Genomic DNA, 24,908 nt, shown 5'->3' on the forward strand with positions numbered 1-24,908 from the left:
CACGCCCATAAGAGGCTGAAGCGCCGGCATTTACCGACTGCACTCGAGACGCTGCGAGATTCCGGACAGATTCTTACGGTGCATCTTGGTGCTCAAGTGATTCTCTCCAGAGTGGAAAAGTAGAAGAAAGGGGGGAAAGAAGAGCTTGGTGGAGCAAAATAACGGAATTTCCTCTTATTACCCGGTCTTGCAGTACACCAGTTTGGAAGATATTGGAAGTGAACGGTGAGCACGGTAAGAGGAGAATGTCAATTTTGCGGCAGAGCTGTCATAAACGGGCTGCTGGGTTTGGGTTGCAGTAACTGAAGGGTTAAATTCTGCAGTTTCGGGCTCGTCTGGTACTTTTCCGGCTAGTTGAAGTTGCTTATTGTTGTTGGAAAATAAAGTATATGATGTAGCTGTTAGTATTTAGGGTTTAGAAGAGAAGTATTTATGTTTGATGAAGACATTTGCGCCCAGAATGCATAGCATTACGTAACATGCTCCGTGAACGCGCGACACCGGTCAGAATTTTGTTCTATAAAATATGCATAAGGATTAAATGATGGGGAAATTAAAGGCGAGATGAGCGTCCATAAATTAATAAAAAATATTTATCACGAAGAATATGAGAACACGAAAAATGTCCGCTTTATAAAGATATGAGTGATTTAGATTATTTGTGTTATTCTTATCCTTTAATGTATTGTTGCTGGTCTACAGCACTGCGGCTCCATGAGCCTCTTTCGTTTCGATGTCCATGCACCATAATAACCCGAACATGTGTAGGCGATCTTTGTCGTCGTGTGACTGAGAGAAAATGTGTTTGACTAGCAAATAGTTTTATGATTGGGAGGTAAAAGTACCCGTATCAGAAGATTTTCGTAAGCAATAGAGAGATTGCGGGCTTGCGCGCGCTCCTGAGTAAGTCAAAGATGCCGCCGCCCCCGCCGCTCATATCACATATGGGCCATGTCTCAAAACCTACTGAGATGTGCATTACAGGGGCCGTCCACTCCGAACGCGTCCTTGCGTTAAAAAGCTAAACGCAGTGCCACGAGTAGAACAGAACGCAAGTGTCTCGAGACGCGTTTTTAACTGGACACGGCGCAACGGCAAAAGACGTCCGTCTGCCGCATGCTTACGTCGAAAAACGCAAAACAGCGCATTTCTAGCCTGCTGACCTAAGAAATAGTGTCTATAGTGAGCTGCCTGCATAGCGTTTAAGACACAGCCGTGATCTCATCGCCTTTAATGTCATATAGGCTAACAGACCGGTCGATTTACCCTTTTAAACTACAATCCCCGCCCCCTTTTTTTTTTTTTTTTTTTTGCAGATCGTCTGGTTCAAGACTATAAAATAGATTATGATTAGACGGTAAAGGCAGTGAAGAAGAAAAAAACTAAACAAGAAATGCCCAGTCCTGTTCTCTTTGGAAATGACCTGCTTCTGACAAATATAGCAACTTATGATTTTGTTATCAGTTAGTAAGTATGCAGCACCTTTCAAAAGTTTTAGGTTGATTTCCCCAAGCTTCTATTAATCTTTTTCTATGTTGCTGGTTTACATGGAATGGCCTGCTTCTGACATAAATTATTAAATATAAAATTATTACCTGTTAATACCTGCTGTAGGTCGAAGTTGATATTCCAGAGCTCATCTTTTGTATTGCTGTCAGGAGGAAACTACATGATTGTGCACCTTGTTGCCCAGTCTGTGGTCCTGCACTCCAAACATTTATTTTAAGATTTCCAAATGTTTATTTCATAACAAAAAAATAATAGAGTCTTAAAAAAAATATATATATATATATATAGGGTTGGGAGGGTTACTTTCGAAATATATTCCACTACAGATTACTGTTTATATGCTGTAAAATGTAATTTTTAATGTATTCTGTTAGATTACTCAATGTCAGTAACGTATTCTAAATACTTTGGATTACTTCTTCACCACTGGTAGATTTTTTCACTACTAAAAAATATTTTTTTACTACTTCAGAGACTGCCAGTACAGAAAGACAAAATACACATGTTAAAAATACATTCTATGCAAAACCTAAATATCATATGCAGTGTTGTTTCTAAAACAAGATAAACGATCTTGTTTTATTTTATACAGGAAAACAATATAAAAATTATTATCAAGAATATGATTTTTGCCCTAATATCAAAAGTCTTACTAGAAAAAAGAAATAGAGGTAGTGAAATGTGTGCATGAGGGGGGGTGTTTTTTCCCCATCTTTGCAACTTACCATAACATTTTCATAAGAAATTGCTGAGAGTCAGGAAATAATCCTGTTATAACTCACTGATGCTGTGAGAGACAATGGCCCAAATGCATGTCTGCTGTCCTTGATGCCTGCCTTTCTGCCTAATGTTGGTCCAGGCAAATGTTTTCACAGTTTTTTCTGGGAATACTTCTATGTCATTATGAAGGCTTGGCCTCTTAGGTTGTGAATGTGTTTGTCCTGATATTGCCTCACTGCAGATCATTATAAATCATACCTATATCATTTCACATTTGTTTACAGTGCTGGGCAAATTACTTCTGCATTGTAATCAGGAACAAATTACAAATTACATGACAAAAATTGCAATCAGTAACTTAATCAAATATTTTTACTTTTGGATTACTTTCAACCTAACTCTTTTATTTTGCTTAAACATCATTATTGTGTGGTAAGAGATCAGATCAGTTATATTTGGGAATCAACATCACAAAACAGCCTCAAAGTTATTGCTAAATAAAAGTGCATTTTGAAGCCATGCACAAAAGCAATTCACGAAACTAAAACTATTTTTATGCCACTAATGCAATTGGATTAAATTGTGAATATGAACTGATGTGTGATTTTTATGCATTTGATAGAAAAAACCCTTCCAAACACAAAGACGCATGGGTATATTACACAGAGAGTGTTAATTCAAATAATTATTCAAATGTGTTTGTCAGGAGTTAAGAAAACATCCAAACATATTGCATAAACATGCAAAGAAATGCTTCTTCAAATTTGACGTTGAATCCCTTGCGGTTGAAATGATATTAACCAGAAGGCAGAGTTTACATTGCACAGCGATGTTTTTCCCCGTGTTGCCATAAAATTTAATTATCTGTACATCCGGTCAAACGCTGATTTAGACCGCTCCATCTTCACCTTGCTAATGACAAGTATCAGATCTGTGTGCAATTTGACAACCCTCACCCTTTCTTCTGAGAACACTCAAATATTTACTAAACATATTTCGTAGTTAGACAGAGTGAAAAATGTTAAAGATTTAAAAAAGAGAAAAAAATCAGTGTTTTGTGCATTTTTTAAATGAGAAATCATTAAAGAGTTTTGAAAGATTCTGTTAATTAAAATTTTTAGATATTGAAGTGCAATAAACAAAGCAAGATGCTGTTCAGGGAATATACAGACTTAATGTGGGTGCATCCAAGACAGATGAGCATTCATGCCAGTGAATTATAACAGCTAAAACAGTAAATAACAAATGATAAATAATAATAACAAATAAATAGGAAGATATTATTACATTTAATATTTAATATAAGACAATAAGTATTTACATGGCAGTGAAGAGAACTAATTTCAAGCTCAGATCATTCTGACATCCATGTTTATGAATGGGAATATGGATGGCCTTTACCTACTGGGTCGTATACGCAGAAGTTTTGCGTTCTTTTATTATCAGACAAATGTGAAGGCTATGTGTAAATGCTGATTTTAAATTCACTGGTCGAGCTTCTGAGAGATGTGTTTTTATGAACCTCCTTTAGCATAATTTCCATGATGAGCAAGTCACTCACACCTAAGCTCCCAGAGCAGTGTAAAGTTAGTTTTAGGTTCAATATTTTTTGGATATTCAGTTTCTCATGTCCGCGCTTTCTGCCAGCGGCAATTTTGCCCACTTGGCTTTATGTTATGGTATATAAATGGTATATAACTATAATATACAGACATAAAACACTACACTCAGAACTGTCAGTTGGTGTGGCTGCAGAATTATGACTAAAATTGCACTTTCATTACTGAGAGTACTTAAGGCACCAGCTGAAAATTCCACTCACTATTAAACACAGGTGGTGTCCAATCACTCATGTTGACATGTAAGTTAAACATAAAACATGACAAGTATACTTTCACATTCCAAAGGTTGTATAAAGTTCCCAGTGGATAGACTGACATACTACAGATGAGATGTTTACAGTTAGTCCAATAATGAGTACAGTATTAGATAATTTTTTAGATAAAAAAATCTCAAATTCTCCAAAATGTTATTTCACATTCCAAAGTTTGCAGTAAATTCCCAGTAGATAGACGGACTAACTGTAAAACTCTCATCTTTATTAAGACAGTCTAACTACTGGGAACGTACTACAACCTTTGGAATGTGAAAATAAAATTTTGGAGAATTTTAGTTAATTCATTTTTAAAATAATCTAATGCTACTCATATTATTGGACATACTGTAAAAACTGGGAACTTACTACAACCTTTGGAATGTGAAAAATATGTTTTTGTTCATTTTAGTGATCCCCGTCCTTTTCTGTATATCGGCGCAGTTTTGCGACCCGTTTGGCATAACACGGTGGCACGTTTCAGCTTATCGCCACCTGTTCGGCCCAGTTTCTTGGCTGGCCCACCAGGGATGGAGCAGCGGGAGGCAGGAGCACAACTGATGGCACTGGCAAGACATCCACCAATCAGAACGCTCATTTCAGACATGACGTATTTGCTAACCAATCATATTTTCCATTTCAGTAAGGGACGGGACATTTCCAGCATCTAATGCTGATGCACAAGCAACCCTGGTTAAGTAACCATAATTTGTGCTGTAAATGTATTTCCCTGCTAAACGTAAATATACACACTGGGGGCCATCAGTTGGAATAATGTACAGATTTTGCGGTTTCAGAAGGAAATTGGTACTTTAATAAGTGGCCTTCAACTGATCACAAAAAACAGCATCATCACTATTTGAAAAAAGTCATTTTTGATAAATAGACTGGCCGATTTTCAGCAGCCATCACTCCAACACCTTCTCCTTGAGTAATCATGCTAAATTGCTAATTTGATACTAGAAAATCCATCCATCCATCCATCCATCCATCCATCCATCCATCCATCGATCCATCGTCAACCGCTTATCCTGTGTACAGGGTCGCGGGTACTAGAAAATCAAAAAATTTAATTAAATGAAGCTTAACATTTTCTTAGTGTTTGTTTTTGAGTTGCCACAGTATGCAATAGACTGGCATGTCTTAAGGTCAATATTAGGTCAAAAATGTAAAAAAAAAAACTGCCAAAAAACTGAAGATTTCATACAAAGCTGTACACTAAAGTCTTCAAAGACAATGGACTAGGTTCTAACAAGGACAGAAAGAGATGTGGACAGCCCAGATGTACAACTAAACAAGAGGACAAGTACATCAGAGTCTCTAGTTTGAGAAATAAACACCTCACATGTCCTCAGCTGACAGCTTCATTGAATTCTACACACTCAACACCAGTTTCATGTACAACAGTAAAGAGGAGACTCAGGGGTGCAGGACTTATGGGAAGAATTGCAAAGAATAAGCCACTTTTGAAACAGAAAAACAAAAAGAAAAGGTTAGAGTGGGCAAAGAAACACAGACATTGGACAACAGATACTGTATACGTATATATCAGGGGTACACAAATACAATTCCAAGAGGTCTGGTCTCTACATTTGCTTCCCAGCAAAGGTCCAGGTTGTATGTAGCTTACATGATGTCAGTAGCTATATGGCTAGGAAATTATGTATCTTTTTTAAATAGTTTTTATAACTTGCCATGTTGACAGCAATAGTACTGTATAAAAAAGGAAAAGAAAAATCCTGATGAGGACAATAGGGCTTCAGAGACAGCTTCCAGAGACAATGGGGTTCCAGAGGTCTTTTCTACCAAAAGATTAAAATATTTCATCAAGACTTCATCCGTTGAAGGCACTTGGATGTGAATATTAAAAGATAAGGTCAACAGTTTGTTTTGAAGTTGAATGACAGCGGTCCAATTTTGTTTAAATAATTTTACAAATATTGAACGCGTTAATTCAGTGCATTAATCTGACAAAAAACAACACGTTAAAAATATTTACACAATTAATCGCACCATAATAAGGAAGATTCCTGAGAAATGCAAGCTTGTAATACCACCTGTTTACTCCAGAGGGCAGTAAGTGAATTTCAGCTGTATGAGCAACACACAGTTTATACAGTGAAGAAAACAACCCACAACACAGGTATATATATATATATATATATATATACCTATGTATTGTACATAGGAGGCCTTTTGACAGATAAAATACTCTGGGTTCATGGGTGTCCCCTGAGTGAAAATTTATAAAAATTTAAAAGCCTGAATGGACCATATTTACATTTTCCTTAAAGTGAGAATCTACTAACAACAAACAAACAATTGACATAACAGTGAAGCATTAAATATATGTTTGATTAATTTAAGGATAAATAGGCTTTCCATGCCATGATGACATCTCTGCTTAATTTTCACAAAATTAGAACAAAAATATATTTATTATGAAAGGCACATAACATGCCGATTAATGAAGCTAAATTTATATGGAAAAAAACTTTATAGTCTTAAGGCGGCACGTGTCCTGACAAACACCTGGCTTAACTGAACCGGCTGAATTGTAGACAGATGAAGAAAGTTTCACTTAATTTTTGTTTTCTGCAGTGTGTTTAAGTGAAAGATGCCATTATCTGTAGCGGTGTCTCCACTACTGTTGTTAAAATAACCGCACCTGCAACTCGTACGTACAGTAAATTAGGCTTTATATGGCGCCTCATGTCTATAGCGGGGAGAGACGCAACATGCCCGGAGCAGGAATAAAGCTGCGTTCACACTGCCAGCAACATGCAGTGACAAAGCAACCTCATCTCATTCATTTTCAATGAGAGCTGGCAACGTCTGGCAACATCTGGCAACACGAGCGACAGCGACCGTTGGCGACTGGATCTGGGCGTGTCCAGTGGAGCAACAAAGTTGAGAAATGTTTAGAAGAGCGACTTTCGGGAGCGACAGCCAAAACGAGAGAATATGGTAGAGCTCACATGATCCTAATATTTTAATAATAATATTAATTGTAAAGAAACAGTGCTGTTTAGACTCTCCATACACACCACTAGCAACCTAACTGCCACCCACTGGCGACATGCAGCAACAAAGTAGCTGGCAGTGCGAACGCAGCTCAAAGTGAATAGCGCTGAACGTGCTTTATTGCCGCTCTAGAGTGAAATATTTCTCGCTAGCGCTGAACACTATTTATTTCTGATCCGCGGCCGAATACATGTATGTTACATAATCACATAGCCAGGTGTCATATAGCTAGCACAAAGCTTCATATCTCGGTCCGGATTTAATTGTCCTTCGGTCCGGACCCGGACCGGAGTCGGCCTATTGAGTACCCCAATACAAGATAACGTGTTAACTTGAACATTACTAGACTCATAGTAGCTATACAATGCTTTACAGTTTGTTGCATATTATGTATGTATTAGTTTATTCATTACAGTAATTTTCAAAGTAGCCTAATGAAAAGAACATTAATAAGACCTATAAATGTAAGTACATGTTTAACATCAAGTTACCATACCATGGTTCTTAGTTGTTCTGTACACCAGTGTTTCACAACCTTTTTTCTATCATGGCACACTTTTTACGACTAAAAATGTTTACGGCACACCACTATCCCACATAGGCTAACCATCATCAATATTTTTCCTTTCAAGAACTTGTTCATGTTTTCTGTCCATGTTAGCGTGTTTATTTGTAATGTTTGAAATTCGGCAATGCAAAAAAACAAAAAAACAAGTCACATATTTAGGCTACGCTGTGAGGTCACAGGTGGCAAGAGTGCTAAATGAGTACTTAAAAAAACAACAAATTTGCTTATTTTCTAATTTGTAGATTTGTTCTTGCAATGCCACAACAAATTACAGGGATGCATGAGGGCGAAACAGTTAAGACAATCACTGGTCCACGAACATTTTTTCTGGGGATATTCTTTTTAAAGAATAAGCGAAAAGCACCAATTCCAGCTATTTTAGTGATTCCAGTTTATTCATGTATACAATTGTACAGAATTATCTGCAAAATAAAGAGTATTTTGGTGAGGCTTGCTTCTGTTTCACAAATTTGTTAAATTGTATTAACTGATTAATTCAGTGACCCCTTCCGGAAATGGCGATATATGAGCATCTTATGTGCTATGAGTGAGTCAGTGAATCATTTTGAGACATTCATGACTGAAATCTACCAAGAGACTTGATAGTGTTAAAGCATTAAAAGAACAAAGCAGATCTATAGTCTTCCTTCAGTCTGATCATTATTTTTCATCCCAAAAGACAACAATAATAGTCTAATAATAGTGAGTTTCAATTACGTCCTTACCTTCGCCTTTATTAAAACTTGTATGGCTACAAATCTATTGACTTCAGTATAAGAATTATAAACACAAGCAGATCTACAGTATAATTTTCCTAAAGTAGCCTATTTAAACTGCTGAGCATGACTACTATCTGAAAAGACCACAATAATTGACAAATAATAATAATTTTGTGTTTCAATAATGTTCGTTCGTCATTGTAAAGCACATTTCACATGAGTTGAGTTGAGGCATCACGCTCCGTTCAATGCCAGCGGCAAGCGCCGCATTGCCCTCCACATGACAAGAGTTGCAGGAAGTGACACAGGTGCAATTTTACGAGTTTGGCAAAAAAAAAACAAATGGGGGTGGGGGTGGATCTCCATAAATTTACAGTATGCCCACCTCTTCAGACACTAGGAAACATGTAAATATAAAAAACAAATTCAAACTTTCCTGCACTTACAGAGAGACTTTTTGTAGAAAACAGATTTTATCAGCTTGGTTTGTTCTACTGACACATTTTTTATGTCTTCAGTCATTAAATATCTTTCCTTATAGATATTTTGTTAATCATGCAGATTAGGATCCACCCAGATGTCATATGCTTCTCATTCCATGTGCATTTATACAAACACAAATTCACAGACATCGCTGTATCAAAAACCGCAGCTCAGTTTTCATTAAATATATTGAAAACAATGCAATGCAATTTATTGCTGAGATTCAGATTGACAGAAATTACATCATTTGTTATTATTCATTATAAAGTCCCTCTGAGACACCAGATCAATGTCGGTCTCAGAAAAGCAAAACACAAGTCAAGCCAACAAGACCACAATTACATGTACTTACACATCCAAATAGCTCTTTAAAGAGGCTAATTTGTCTTTTAGGTCCATGGCCTGTTGATCTAAATCATTGCTCACTGTGTCAGCTGGCACATTTCCCATCAAAGCTGACTAACAGCTGAAGAGTCATACACTTCTAGTAATTGTTTTACAGTCACACCCTATTTGCAGCTTAACATCCAAGCACTGAATCGATTTGTGTCTATTTGTCAATAACAGTGTAAATTTGATCATTGATGTCTTGTTCTCCAGCTAGAATGTGAGAGCAATTCAATGATGTACCATACTTATGTGACTACAATGTCAGTATGAATTTAAATCCTCACAGCCACTGAATGTAGATGACATAAATTAGTTTTAACTGAATAGTTCATCCAATAATTTAATTTAGTCAAAATTATATCACTGGCCTCATGTTGTTCCAAACCAGTATGATTGAGGTTTTTAAGGTTGGTTTGTAAAAGGGCAATGAGGATTATGTCTCCCCACTGAAGTGCACAGAATGGGGGCAGCAGCAGGGGTGCTTTTCATTCACATATCTAAAGGTGCCCTTTTGGTCATCCAGAAAAAGGGGGGAAATTGAAATATTTAATTAAAATAGTTAAATAAAACAAAATTTAAATCTCCGCACAATCTCACAATAACAGTAATAATGTGTTCTTATGATATTTCTTTGTAAATCGTGGGCATATTAAAGAAAATTAAGTGGAGGAGCCTTTAAGAGCACATGCTACATCAAATCGGGTGCGGATTCCAATCGCAAGTGATCCTCCCTATACTCTATACTCATTCTGAACCGCAGCGCCCTTGAAGTGGGTGCTCTGAAGGAAACATGGCATTACTGTATGAATGTACCCTTCACCAACAGTCTTGTGGAAGGGCCCTCCGAGAAAACATAAATTTTCTCACTTTTGTTTTGAACGTTACTTCAGACAAGTAACAGGTCAGATAAAAAATCCACTCCATGTATTGTGCTCTAAGTTCATAAAAAGAATAATACTCTATTGCTACCGCATTTCCAACATCGCAGCTCCACTAGTGTAGACAGATTTATTAATTATAATGGGAGCAGTCGCGTTGCTTTCATTGATATACATTAAATTAGTCTTTTAAAGAATATTGGCTTAAACTGAAGGAGCTGTTAGGTCCAGCCAAACCACTATGGTTTTGTTGAAACTAATAAGCCATTAGACTAATTGCATTCAGAAAAATACCATTAGGCTACCACAAAGCCGCAGCTCCCTATACATATATTACACAGTCTGCGTAGGGCACCAACTCCCTAGGGGGGTACCATCATACCCTAGGGGTGCTCCAGAAACTCCACCTGCTGCCCTTATTCGCATATTATACGTTATTCAAGGACCCTGTAACATTCGTGGAATACAGTCGATCACCTTGCTCTTGAACTTTCACATTGCACCTTTGCACCGTGCACCACGTTACCAAGGTAATGCCATGGTACTGAATGAATGATCATCTTCATATTTCATGATACTGTCATGGTACTCTAAAAAATAACATTGTTTTACCATGACACGTCTTAAACATGGGGTTATCACAGACCATGTCTGAAAATAAATAAATAAACAAGTGTATTATCGTGGTGCTTTTTGGGAGAAATATAACAGAATAGGCTATTATTTGTGATAAATGAACATTTAAAAAAAATTATATTACTGTATATAGTGTATATACAAGAAAATTGTTAAGGACTCAAAAAGCAAATAAAATAGTTAAGTATTTATAATTACTACTCATTTAAAAAAAAAAAAAAATCACTGCCCTTTTTAATCCTTCACCCCTGTCCCTGCTAAGACCTGTGCACGTCACTGTGTCTCCCCATGTGTGTAGTGAGACTAACGTGTGTTTGAATATTTTCAGAGCCAATATGCAGAACCTAAGACCGCTCATCTTAAGCATGCTGTTGTGCTCAGGTAAGAGAATGATTCCTTTTAAAGGTTTATCTGTCTGTCATTATTACCACTACAGAAGTGTTGTTTCTTTGTTAAGGACAGTGGCTCTGACATGCTAATAGCTGATGTAGTTCTTTAAATACAGCTCAGATGTACAATGCATCTTTTCGAAACAGGGGAGTTTTAGATCTGTGCTTCCAGTGACCATATACTGTACATAGAGGTGCATCTCAAAAAATTGACATATTGTGGAAAAGTTGAACTTTCATATATTCTAGATTCATTACACATAAAGTGAAATATTTCATTTTTTGTTGCAATCTTGATGATTACAGCTTACAGCTCATGGAAATAAAAAATACAGAACCTCAAAATATTAGAATAAGGAATTTATAATACAGAAATGTTGACCTTCTGAAAAGTATGTTAATTTATGCACTCGATAATTGCTCGGGGCTCCTTTTGCACAAATTACTGCAAATATTTATTGCTCAGTGGTCCAAAGTCCTCTTTTCAGATGAAAGTAAATTTTCATTTCATTTGGAAATCAAGGTCCCAGAGTCTGGAGGAAGAGTGGAGAGGCACAGAATCTAAGTTGCTTGAAGTCAAGTGTGACGTTTCCACAATCAGTGATGATTTGGGGTGCCAAATTATCTGCTGGTGTTGGTCCACTGTGTTTTCTCAAGTCGAGAGTCAATGCAGCCGTCTACCAGGAGATTTTAGAACATTTCATGCTTCCATCTACTGACAAGCTTTATGGAGATGCTGATTTCCTTTTCCAGCAGGACTGCCCACAGTGCCAAAACTACTAGTAACTGGTTTGCTGACCATGGTATTACTTTGCTTGATTGGCCAGCCAACTCGCCTGACCTGAACCCCATAGAGAATCAATGGGGTATTGTCAAGAGGAAAATGAGAGACACCAGACCCAGCAATACAGACGAGCTGAAAGCCGCTATCAAAGCAACCTGGGCTTCCATAACACCTCAGCGGTGCTACAGGCTGATTGCCTCCATGCCACTCCGCATTGATGCAGTAATTCGTGCAAAAGGAGCCCCGACCAAGTATCGAGTGCATAAATTAACATACTTTTCAGAAGGTCGACATTTCTGTTTTATAAATTCTTTATTTGAATATTTTGAGATGCTGGATTTTTGGATTTCCATGAGCTGTAAGCTATAATCATCAAGATTACAACAAAAAAAAGGCTTGAAATGTTTCACTTTATGTGTAATGAATCTATATATGAATGAATATATGAAAGTTATACTTTTTGAAACAAAATATGGAAAACTGTTCCACAATATTAAAATGTTTTGAGATGCGCCTGTATATAGCTTTTAGATGTATTATGAATATGTCCTCACAGAGTTGTGACAGGTTAACAGTCAGTTTTAAATGTGCCATCTGTAATTGGCAAAACATAATTACTTGAACCAGGGAGTAATATGTCACATAGTCTGTTAGCGTTATCTAGATTTTTATAACAAAGCTTGATGCAGTCATACAAATTAACATGTACAAAGTACAGAACATGGTGACTTAATTAATATACACATCATTCATTACACTCCATAATACAGGCACAGATTTAAAAAAACAGGGTTATGTTTGAGAAAACTAAATACCAAGGAAATTGTTTCATGTGGTTAGAAATACAATGAAGTAGAGCATCGTCTGCACCTTAATAGAAACATGGTTGCATTTGGATGAACTGAAAACGTCTAGGTTACGTATGTAACCTCCGTTCCCCGATGGAGGGAACGAGACGTTGTGTCAGAGAAGCGACACTAGGGGTCTCTCTTGAGCGCCGATATTCACCTCTGGACTATGAAAAAAGGCCAATGAGAGTTGGCAACCAGTATTTGCATGTCCCGCCCCCGGACATACGGCTATTTAAGCGGCGCAAATACGGGAGTTCATTCAGGATTTTTCTGAGGAGCCGGAAATGGTCCGGCCACAACAGTGGCTCGGCTCAGCGACGTGGCAGGGGAGACACAACGTCACTCTCTCCACATTGTGTCAGAGAAGCGACACTAGGGGTCCACTTATAAAAGCACCACGCGCTGAGCCGTGTACGTGAACTGCTGATACAGGAGCGAGCAGGTATTCTTACGTGCAGGACGACCAACTGTATCAGGCTGCACGTACCCTTCCCCAATGCCCCATTTAAGCCATCAGGATTCCTTATTGTTACCCCGGAAGGGGGAACAAGGTGCTGGCTGCCAACCTGGGAATGGGCCAAGCCTGGCCAGGCCTCTTTTCTCTCTATGTTTCTCGCATAGAGCAACTTAGGCCGGGGCCCTTACACGCATTGAGGGAAGGGGGTCTTAGCCCTTATTCAGGGCGGAGAAGACCCTGCGGAGGCCACGCCTACCCGAGAGGGGAGGCAAGTTTAAGTGGCAAAACCATCAGAGGCCTGACTTAGGGCCTATGTGGAAAAGTCGGTGCGGTGGTGGATCCAGCCTATAGAGGGGGGAACATACAGCACGGCAACCGAGGCAGCCGTGACTGCCTAAGGGAAGCACGGGAGTCCGCTCGCCAGAGGGGACAGAACCGTGGCGTTACACACAAGGGGAGTCCGAAGGAGGCCTTACCTGTGGAGCACCTACACCAGTGCAGGGTAGCTTGCGGTACCCGCAGTGGCTTGGGTCAGCGAGTTCCTCTGCTGAACTGCGACCCACTAGGGCTAGGGAGGAATCAACCAGTGCTCCTAGGAATGAAGGCACACTGTTTCCCCTGGATAGGGGGAAGGGCGCTAGGTGCAAGCGATTCACCCGGTCAGATCGTGAGCGTGCCACCGAGTTCTACGGGCTCGGTACCTGAGAGAACACGGGACGATACTGACCCAACTCGGAGATTGTAGAATCTCGCGAAAGTGTTAGGTGTTGCCCAGCCCGCTGCTCTACAAATGTGTGCTAGAGCAGTGCCCCTAGCCAGTGCCCATGAGGACGCAACACTCCTGGTGGAGTGGGCTCAGACCCGCAAAAGGGGGGGGCACGGCCTGGGTGTGATAAGCCAGGGAAATGGCGTCGACAACCCAGTGGGCGAGTCTCTTCTTGGAGACAGCATTCCCTTTCTGCTGTCCCCCAAAGCAGACGAAGAGCTGCTCAGAGCATCTAGTGCTCTGTGTGCGGTCCAGGTAGATACGTAAAGCACGTACTGGACACAGCAGTGAAAGGGCTGGATCTGCCTCCTCCCGGGGCAGCGCTTGCAGGTTCACTACCTGATCCCTGAAGGGTGTGGTAGGAACCTTGGGCACATAGCCCGGTCGCGGTCTTAGGACCACGAAAGTGTCTGCCGGACTGAACTCCAGGCAAGCGTCGCTAACAGAGAACGCATGCAGGTCCCCGACCCTCTTGATGGAAGCGAGCGCGATCAGCAGGGCGGTCTTGAGAGAGAGGGCCCTGAGTCCAACTGAGTCAAGCGGCTCGAAGGGGGGTCTCTGGAGTCCCGTAAGGACGACCGAGAGATCCCAGGATGGGAACAGGTTAGCCCGGGAGGGAGCTATCCTCCGGGCACCTTTTAGGAACCTGACGATTAAGTCGTGCTTACCAAGAGACTTTCCGTCTACCGTGTCATGGTGGGCCGCGATAGCGGTGACATACACCTTGAGGGTGGAGGGGGACAGCCTCCTCTCCAGCCTCTCCTGAAGAAACACGAGCACTGACCTAACTGCGCACTTCTGCGGGTCTTCGGCTCGGGAAGAACACCAGTCCATGAACAGACGCCACTTTAGGGCGTAAAGATGCCTGGTAGAGGGGGCTCTGGCTTGGCTGATTGTATCTACGACGGTAGATGGTAGACCGGCTAGATCTTCCGCATCCCGTCCAGGGGCCAGACGTGGCGGTTCCAGAGGTCTGGGTGCGGGTGCTAGAGCGTGCCCCGTCCCTGAGAAAGAAGGTCCTTCCTCAGGGGAATTCGCCAGGGAAGGGCTGTCGTGAGGAGCGTGAGGTCCGAAAACCAAGTCCGGGTAGGCCAATAGGGGGCTACCAGAATGACTTGCTCCTCGTCCTCCCTGACCTTGCATAGCACCTGTGCAAGAAGGCTCACTGGGGGAAATGCGTATCTGCCCCGAGGGGAGCCTCTGTCCGGGCATACCAGAGCGGGCAGTGGGAGGTTTCTTGGGAGGCAAACAGGTCTACCTGAGCCTTGCCGAACCGGTCCCAAATCAGCTGGACCGACTGGGGGTGGAGCCTCCACTCCCCGCCAGGCAAGCTTTGTCTTGACAGCGCGTCCGCTATCACATTGAGGTTGCCGGGGATGTGAGTGGCGCGCAGTGACTCCAGTCACTGCTGACTCCAAAGGAGGAGACGACGGGCAAGCTGTGACATGTGGGGGAGCGTACTCCGCCTTGGCGGTTTATGTAGGCTACGACCGTGGTGCTGTCTGTCCTGACTAGGACGTGTTTGTTCCGAGTTAACGGGAGAAACTTCTGCAGGGCCAGAAAAACAGCCAGCAGCTCTAGGCAGTTGATGTGCCAGTGCAGCGGGCCTCGGTTCCACCGGCCTGCGGCTGCGCGCCCGTTGCACACGGCGCCCCAACCCAATTTGGAAGCGTCGGTTGTGACCAGAATGCGTCGGGACACCTGCTGCAAGGGTACACCTGCCCTTAGAAAGCAGAGGTCTGTCCAGGGTTTGAAGGTTTAGCGGCAGGCAGAAGTAACTTTTACGTTGTATATGGCAGGATACCATATGCCCCAGGAGCTGTAGGAAATGTTTTAGCGGGACCACGGCGCCTGGCTTGAAGAAAGCGAGGCATTTCAGCACTGACTGAGCACGCTCGTTGGAGAGACGTGCTGTCATTGAGAATGAGTCGAGGGCAAATTGAGACGTGGAAGTACGCGTCCTTCAGGTCTACCGCTGCGAACCAATCTAGATGCCGGATGCCAGATAGAATTTGTTTCTGGTTGAGCATTTTGAACGGGAGTTTGGACAATGTCCGATTGAAAACTCGCAGGTCCAAGATCGGTCGTAAGCCGCCGCCTTTCTTGGGTACAACAAAGTAAGGGCTGTAGGGCAAAGTAAAGACACCCTTCTTCGTTTCGGTTGGAGGGACAGGCTCTATCGCGTCCTTTAATAGAAGGGAGGTGATTTCTTCGCGCAGGGAATGGGCATGTTGGCCTTGTACTGCGGAAAAATGTACGCCCACGAAGGGGGGCGGAGGCCTGGCAAACTGAATTGCGTAACCGAGTCGAATGGTCCGGTGCAGCCAGCGTGACGGGTTGGGCAGTGAAAGCCACGCCTCTAAGCTCCGTGCTAGGGGCACCAAGGGGATGAGTTTTTTGGACGTACCCGGCGGGGCTTCGCAGCGATGCGGAACAGGTAACGCGGCGTCGGGAGGCAACGTGGCGTCCCGAGGCTCCGGTGCTGAGAATAAACTCAAAGCACTTACCTTGCTCCGCGCACCCGGCAGGGGGCGGGTTCGTGACTGAGGAGGAGGTCTGATGCTGGCGTCCTCTGGACTCGTCTGAACCGGCCGGCCGGGAACAGTCATGAGGCTGAAGGCGGGGACACCGCGTCCATGGAGCCGGGACTGTTGAGGCCTGAAAGCAGAGTGCGGTGAGAACGGCATTTGCGGGCCAGGTGACCCCAGAGACAACAAGGAAATAGCTCTATAGAGTGTAACGAATTTAACAAAAATTCTCCTCCCGGCCCTCCACCGGGAACGGAGTGGTCTTACCAGCTCCGGAGCTAATGTCTCGGTCTCTGGGTCTGTCATCTCAGGAGTGCCTGGGAGCCTTCTGGGTCCTCAAGGGGGTCCGTGAGACGATGGGCATCCAACTTCTGCGGGGGCTCAACGCTGGGGCTGAGAGCTGGGCCCACTCACTTGTTAGTTGAGGCGGAGCACCACTTTCTTTCTTTCTTGAAAGCCGCAGGAGGACGCCCTCGGCGAGCAGACAGGGCATGGCCCCTGGCGGCAGGTTTGCGGCAGGGCAGGATGCTTTTTTTGCTTGAAAATAGCCTTCGTCTGTTTCTTCACCACTGAGGACTGCTGGGCGAAGTCGTCAAGTGGTGTCACCGAATGGACGGAGCTGGGAGACGGGGGCGTTTGAGAAAGCGTGATTTGTCTGCCTCCCGTACTGCCTCTCCATCGTTGCGTTTCTGGACCACGGAGTGGCCATCGCCTGTTCGTGTGCAGTTCCTGCAGCACGTCAAGAACAGGACTACCCAAGTGCAGATTTTGAAGTGCCCTGGCCCGGTGGACTTGCAGGAGGGGGCCATGGCATGCAGGGGGAGCGGTCTGGGACCGTTCTACCACCGAGGGTAGCGAGAGCGGAGGAGCGAGGAAGCTGGGCTTGCTCAGCTCGTCATGCGCGTCCGGGAAGGAATCCAGACCTTCTTGCGTCAGGCTCAGACTGGGCGGAGACCCGAAGGTGGCGGCCCAGGCGAGTTATCCGCATCCGACGCCGCTGTTACGCTCTCCGATGCAGCGGTGATGTCATCATCCAATGCTGGGGAGCTCGAGGGACCGGACGGTAGGCCGTTATGCGGACCGCACTAATCCCGAGCTCGAGGGAAGCAGGCAAGCGTGCCGGGGAGGCAGGAGGTTTTCGGGGGGATTTACCCAGCGAAAGCGTCCCGTTATTCTCCCCAGATCGTTCTCCATCGCCCGCGGCGCCAGCCTCAATCCCGTAGGAAGGAGGCGAGGCGCGGGGGGTGGCTGAGATGGCTCTCTCTCACTACAAGAGAAAGCAGAGATCGCAACGCTGCCGCGGCTATGTTCTCACACTGAAAACATAACCCATTGGAGAGAATGCTCATCCCGAGCTCGGACAGAAACAAGCAAGCGTGCCGGGAGGCGGGGGTTTCGAGGGGGTTCACCCGGCGAAACGGAGCCCGTCATTGTCCCCAGATCGTTTTCATCGCCCGCGGCGCCTGCCTCAATCCCGTGGGAAGGAGGTGAGGCACGGGGGGGGGGGGGGCGGCTGAAGCGGCTTTCTCTCACTACAAGAGAAAGCCTACGACCGCAATGCTGTCATGGCTATGTTCTCGTACTGAAAACATAGAACATTCATAAAAACGCTGCCTGCGTGTGATCGCAACCCAGGAATGCAAGGCAGTTTTTATGACCGTCAGAGGTGGGGAGACATCAACCACATCCAGAAACTACACAGGGGCGGAAATATTGTCTTTAAAAAGACGCGTCCTGAGAAGGACGTTCAACGCTGTGTTTTGCTCTTTAGAGCGAAATTACTCTTTTAGAATAACTCTTTCGTGTTGTCTGCGCTGTCGAAGCGCCCAGGGGCAAGAATGCACAGCCGTGCACGAAGGAGAAAGCCGCTGTTATGCGCCGTCAGATCCAACAGCATGCAGAGCGTCAGAGGATTAACCAGGAACTTGGTGTGTTACTCGCAGCAGAGTTCATGCACGACCATCGGCTCCGAAGAAATTTTCTGAATGAACTCCCGTATTTGCGCCGCTTAAATACCCGTATGTCCGGGGGCGGGACATGCAAATACTGGTTGCCAACTCTCATTGGCCTTTTTTCATAGTCCAGAGGTGAATATCGGCACTCAAGAGAGACCCCTAGTGTCGCTTCTCTGACACAACGTGGAGAGAGCAACAGAAGGGGAACTGTACTTTGACACCAACATTTAAAAAAAAAATGAATACATGTTAATGCAATCTAAATAAACATCCAAATATTACACAAAGTTTAAGTCTTCTATCAATTTCTGTATGGTTTGAGTGTTTGAAGCATGATGTTATGTTATGTTGGTAATTAATGTGTTTGTTCATCTAAACATTGGTGCTTCTGTTTTTGGCTTTTTAGCTTTCTCCTCAACTCTGAAAGGTAAACCATATAACACATGACACACCTTTTTTTTTTCTTCTTTTTTTTTTAAGATGTATTAATAAACAGAACTAGTTTAATGTGTTAAAGGAATAGCTCACCCAAACATGAAAATTCTGTCTGACTCAATGATATGATGCCGTGATCGCTGCCATTGTTTGAAGAAAAAAATGTTTGTTCTACAGATGTCATATCATATGGAAATATGTGAGGGTGAATATTCAAACAAAATATATCTCCCTCTGCCTTTCTTTAAGCCCAAGAAGATTCCCAGATTCTATTTTTTGGGGAAGACTTTCACATCAAAATCCCTGCAGGTGGAGCTGACGTGTCGTTCAGTTCTTCCATTGTTCCTGGACATGTGAAGCCGCTGATGAGTTCAGGGAAGGTGGTGGATATTCGTGCCAAACTCAATGTTGCTTTGAGCCACCTGATCTTGGAGAATGTTGGAGAGAGCGATGAAGGAGTCTACACTGTCACATCCAACCAAAACCCTGAGGATGTTACACACATCACACTCATTGTTAGAGGTACCGTCTACTAAGGTTCATTATTTTCAACACACAACAAGAACAACAACAACAAAAAAGCCTGGATTACATCTTGTATTACTATAGACATCTGCTCTCATACTTCCTACAAGCAGCATGTACACTAAATTGGATCTGTACAGCACATACACACAAGAATAGCCCTGAGTGACTTCCATTATTATAGGAAGTCATGTAGTGAACTATAAGGGAGGCTTAATGACCCACCGCAATACAGTAATTGTAGCTGTCAAGCCACACTGCTTGCCTTCCATTCTACTCTACCGAAATATCTTCCATTTGCAAAGGCAAGCATCACTATTGTTATTGCTCATATGTATTCTTCTTTCAGACAACATTTTGGAGAATAGCTTCCCACACTATTTGTGCAATAAACACCTCAACCATGTGACTTATTGAGGAGAGATGTATCAACACTTTTCCAGGCAATCAGACTTGGTTTTGGTTTGGTGCACAATAAAATGGGCGAATAAATCCAATCCAAGGGACACAGTGTAGGGACCAGAATGTCATAGGGCTCTTTTCACTTGGTCCAGTAAGCAACTGCCCACAGCAACCTAGCAATCACATAGCAACAGGCTAAAAAAGCACTAAAATCACCTTAGCAACTACAGAGCAATGCCCTGGCAACGATGGAGGTGATTTTTGCATGGGAAAGCACAACTCACATTTTCTAAATAAAATGTGAAAGACTAGTTTATATTTCTCCTTCTCTCTTTTCACTCTCACTTTTCCAGATTGCTCTAGTGAGGTCATCGTGAAGTATGGTTCCGATTTTGACGTGTCGCTGAATGATATCTCACAGCCAGTGCAAGTAGACTTTCGTAACAGCACAGTGGAGGCCAATCAGACGTCCCTGCAGGCTGTGAAAGTACTCAGAGAGAATTACCTGGATCGCATCAGTTTCACTGATCAGAAGTTCACTCTCCAAGCTGTCACAGAGGCTGATGAAGGCAGTTACACCTTCAGCGATTCCAATGGGAAAATCAAAAAGAAGATCTGCCTAAATGTGAAAGGTGAGTGTGTGTTTCTTAAGTTCATCACCGGTGTACTTAACCAAGTGTTAAAACTTTGTTCAAACTACATTATTTTCAAACAATAAAAAAGCAGTACAGACAGACGAAAAAACACGTTCAGTGTGAATGGCCCCTACTACTGACTTTCTGCATAAGCAACATTCTGACCAAAGTTAGTACAAGAAGGGATAGGGTGATTGTGAAAAAAATTACAAAAAGAAAAGTATGTGAGATGAGTACCTATACCTTTTGAAGAAGTGAAGTGTACAAATAGGAAAAAAAACAGAGGTGTGAAACAAAAGATTGAAGGTTATTGTAAATAAAGTTACGCAAGGACGCACGCTGTCAGGTACTTTCTAACGCAAAGAAAAGTAAGGATAATAGGGACAGTAGAAAGAGGGAAAGATGGTTCAGATTATTGAGTCTGTCATTCTCTGCCTGCAGCATTTATTCTATAAATCTTTTTTATTCTTTTCCTCACTCCCAACTCTGTTTCTTCTTTTTTCTCTGAGACATTGTAACAAGTTCAAAGGAACGAGGAAGCACGACACAGCCAACTCAGGAATGTCACTTTTATTTACTAAATATTGTGTTCTCTTCAATGCGCAATGCTAAAGCTTTATAAACATAAATTCACAAAACAGCATTGGCCAACACACACACACACACACACACACACACACACACACACACACACACACACACACACACGTTGTGTTTCCATGTTTTATGGGGACTTTCCATAGACATAATGGTTTTTATACTGTACAAACTTTATATTCTATCCCCTAAACCTAACCCTACCCCTAAACCTAACCCTCACAGAAAACTTTCTGCATTTTTACATTTTCAAAAAACATAATTTAGGATGATTTATAAGCTGTTTTCCTCATGGGGACCGACAAAATGTCCCCACAAGGTGAAACATTTCGGGTTTTACTATCCTTATGGGGACATTTGGTCCCCACAAAGTGATAAATACACGCTCACACATCACACACACACACACACACACACACACACACACACACACACTTGTCAGCTGGGCTTTCACACTCTCTGAGGACTGGCCCTTTTATTTCCCATCTCTCACTGTGAACACAGAAACAAGCAATTACCAACAATTCAATAACCCTTACGGCTTATTCTCTTTCCAGAAGAGGCTGGACCATGCCCTCACCTCCACAAACATCTTCTTGAAAAAAAAGTTCTTAAACTCTTTTGGCATCTTGGTGTTTAGTAACAGTTTCTTTCATTCTTTCTTTTTGTCTGTCTGTCTTTCTTTACCTTCTTTCTTTCTTTCTATCTTTCTTTCTTTCTATTCCTTCCTTTCTTTCTTTCCTTTCTTCATTTCATTCTTTCTTTTCTATTTTTTTCATTTCTTTCTTTCCTTCCTTTCTTCATTTCATTCTTTCTTTTCCATTCTTTTCATTTCTTTCTTTCCTTCCTTTCTTCATTTCATTCTTTCTTTTACATTCTTTTCATTTCTTTCTTTCTTTCTTTCTTTATTACTTCCTACCTACCTTCCTTCTATTCTTTCTTCCTTTCTTTTCCTTCATTCATTCTTTCCTTCTTTCTTTCTTTCCTTCCTTTCTTTTCCTTCATTCTTTCCTTGCTTTCTTCCCTTCTTCCAAACTTTCTTTATTTTCCTTCCTTCCTACCTTCATTTCTTTCTTTCTTTCTTTTCCTTCCTTCCTTTTTTCATTTCTTTTTTTTCTTTCTTTCTTTTCTTTCCTTCCATCCTTCCTAATATCCTTTCTTTCTTTCTTTCTGTCTGTCTTTTTGCTTCCTTTGTTCCTTTCTTTCTTTTCCTTCCTTCCATCCTTCTTTTCTTTTCTTTCCTTCTTTCTTTTATTTCCTTCCATCCTTCCTTCCTAATATCCTTTCTTTCTTTTCTTTCCTTCCAACCTTCCTTCCTAATATCCTTTCTTTCTTTTCTTTTCTTTCCTTCCATACATCCTTCCTAATATCCTTTCTTTCTTTTCTTATTTCTTTTTCTTTTCTTTCCTTCCATCCTTCCTTCCTAATATCCTTTCTTTCTTTTCTTATTTCTTTCTTTTCTATTCTTTCCTTTCATACTTCCTTCCTAATATCCTTTCTTTCTTTTCTTATTTCTTTCTTTTCTTTTCTTTCCTTCCATCCTTCCTTTCTAATATCCTTTCTTTCTTTTCTTATTTCTTTCTCTTCTTTCCTTCCATCCTTTCTTCCTAATATTCTTTCTTTCTTTCTTTCTCTATGTCTTTTTGCTTCCTTTGTTCCTTTCTTTCTTTTCTTTCCTTCCATCCTGCCTACCTTTCATTTCATTCCATCTTTCCTTCCTTTCATCATCCTTCTTTTCTTTTCTTTCCTTCTTTCTTTCTTTTCTTTCCTTCCATCCTTCCTTCCTAATATCCTTTCTTTCTTTTCTTATTTCTTTCTTTTCTTTTCTTTCCTTCCACACTTCCTTCCTAATATCCTTTCTTTCTTTTCTTATTTCTTTCTTTTCTTTTCTTTTCTTTCCTTCTTTCTTTCTTTTCTTTCCTTCCATCCTTCCTTCCTAATATCCTTTCTTTCTTTTCTTATTTCTTTATTTTCTTTTCTTTCCTTCCATACTTCCTTCCTAATATCCTTTCTTTCTTTTCTTATTTCTTTCTTTTCTTTTCTTTCCTTCCATACTTCCTAATATCCTTTCTTTCTTTTCATATTTCTTTATTTTCTTTTCTTTCCTTCCATCCTTCCTTCCTAATATCCTTTCTTTCTTTTCTTATTTCTTTCTCTTCTTTCCTTCCATCCTTTCTTCCTAATATCCTTTCTTTCTTTCTTTCTTTCTTTCTTTCTTTCTTGTTCCAGCACATCAGATCTTTGTTACCATTTCATATGGTGGCACTCTGAAAATAAATCTGCACTTGAATAGATCCTTGGCTCGCCTGCTCCACACCCCAAAGTCTGATAACCATGAGTATTTGGTTATGGAGAAAGGATATCTCAATGTGCCTCCTAACCTCCCGAATCTCAATGATCGTCTCTCTGTGGAGGATTCTTTGTGTGTTCTGATGGGGGTGAAGCCCAGTGATGCTGGAGTTTTCAGTGTGACTGACCTTCAAGGATTCCGTGTGTCTAATGTCTACCTGGAGGTGGAAGGTGAGGATATTGTATAAAATAAGGGAAAAATAAATTAAAAGTTAATTTAATTTAAATATTTCTGACTTAATGCTGTATCTCTCTTTCTCACTCAGAATACAAGCTTCCTAAACTGTACATTGCCATCATTGCTCTGGTTGCATTAGTGGTGGTGCTGCTGTTGGTGTGTCTGGTATCATGTTTGGTGAAGATACGCAAACGTGCCTCAAAATCCAAAGCCATTGAGGAGAAATCCCAGGAAGCAGGCAAAGCTGAGGGAGATACTTTCAGAAAGGTACCTATTACTTATAATAGGAACTCACAAAAAATACCAACAATCAAACATATATCATGCACCTAAAAGGTAATGATGAATAAGAATATAGATGTGTTTACTTTAATCCTAGATTGTAAATGTAATTATATTATAATATACACTGTTAACCCTAAAGTTGTCATTATTGTAAAAATCAAGTTGTCTTAATTAAGTATTACTTGAAATGTCAAGCTTTGGACTCATAACTCAAATATTTAAGTTCATTATGTTTCCTTGGTCAGAGGGAACAGATTGGGGAATTTAAATAATTGTTATTAAGAATTCATAGATGTTTTCTCTTTTGTTGTATTATTTATGCTTTGTTGCAAATAGTTGTTTGGTGTAATTTCACCAGGGTGATCTGTGTGTCTTTGGTCAAGTTGGACCCTGGTCACACTATCTCTCATTGTGCATATGGAATTGCATGTATTCAGCTGGAAGTGCATGTGTATTTCTGTAAATAATTATTTAATAACTGACCTAGAATCAGTTATCATCTTTATTTGAGCTGTGCTTTTATTTGATCTAAATTTGAATCAATTTAATTCAAATGTACAACAGTAGAAACAACAATATTAAAATTCAAATCTGAGTTAAGTCTACTTGCATGTAGTTAACTTAAATAGTTAAGTTCACTCTACTTGATTGAAGTTAAATACTTGTTTTGGGAGTCCCCATTACTCAATGGAACTTAGTAATTAGGGTTTTCAGTCTACAGTGGCCCCAAACTGTATTTGGAGACTTAAGCCACACTTAATAATGTATGCCTTTATACTGTACAATTTTGCATTATATAACAAAAATCTAAAGTGGCATTTATTTTAAAGCTGAAAACTGTATACTGTGATTCTGTTTTGAGCGACATCTGTGGTTTGATAAAATAGGTAAGAAAGTTAGGTCTGAGAAAAGGTCTAGCATATTTTTTTTGCAGGGGCCACTTGGTTTTATATATTTTTTAATAGATCTATT

The 24,908-nt window shown here is 41.4% G+C and overlaps 1 protein-coding gene across 2 annotated transcripts in view; it reads left to right on the forward strand.

The window, feature by feature from the left end:
* Positions 1–41: 41 nt before the first annotated feature.
* Positions 42–24,908, forward strand: part of LOC127655497 (uncharacterized) — a 32,451-nt gene continuing 7,584 nt past the window's right edge. The window contains exons 1-7 of one of the 2 annotated variants that reach the window (XM_052143352.1): positions 42–234; positions 11,129–11,181; positions 18,937–18,957; positions 19,215–19,487; positions 20,246–20,524; positions 23,354–23,644; positions 23,740–23,918. In XM_052143352.1, the coding sequence (XP_051999312.1) occupies positions 11,136–11,181; positions 18,937–18,957; positions 19,215–19,487; positions 20,246–20,524; positions 23,354–23,644; positions 23,740–23,918 (1,089 nt within the window). In that variant the 5' untranslated portion in view covers positions 42–234; positions 11,129–11,135. The remainder of the gene's footprint in view (positions 235–11,128; positions 11,182–18,936; positions 18,958–19,214; positions 19,488–20,245; positions 20,525–23,353; positions 23,645–23,739; positions 23,919–24,908) is intronic. The other variant, XM_052143353.1, reaches the window with a different exon arrangement.

This window comes from Xyrauchen texanus, chromosome 15 (genome assembly GCF_025860055.1).
Source record: "Xyrauchen texanus isolate HMW12.3.18 chromosome 15, RBS_HiC_50CHRs, whole genome shotgun sequence".
NCBI classification, from domain to species: domain Eukaryota; kingdom Metazoa; phylum Chordata; class Actinopteri; order Cypriniformes; family Catostomidae; genus Xyrauchen; species Xyrauchen texanus.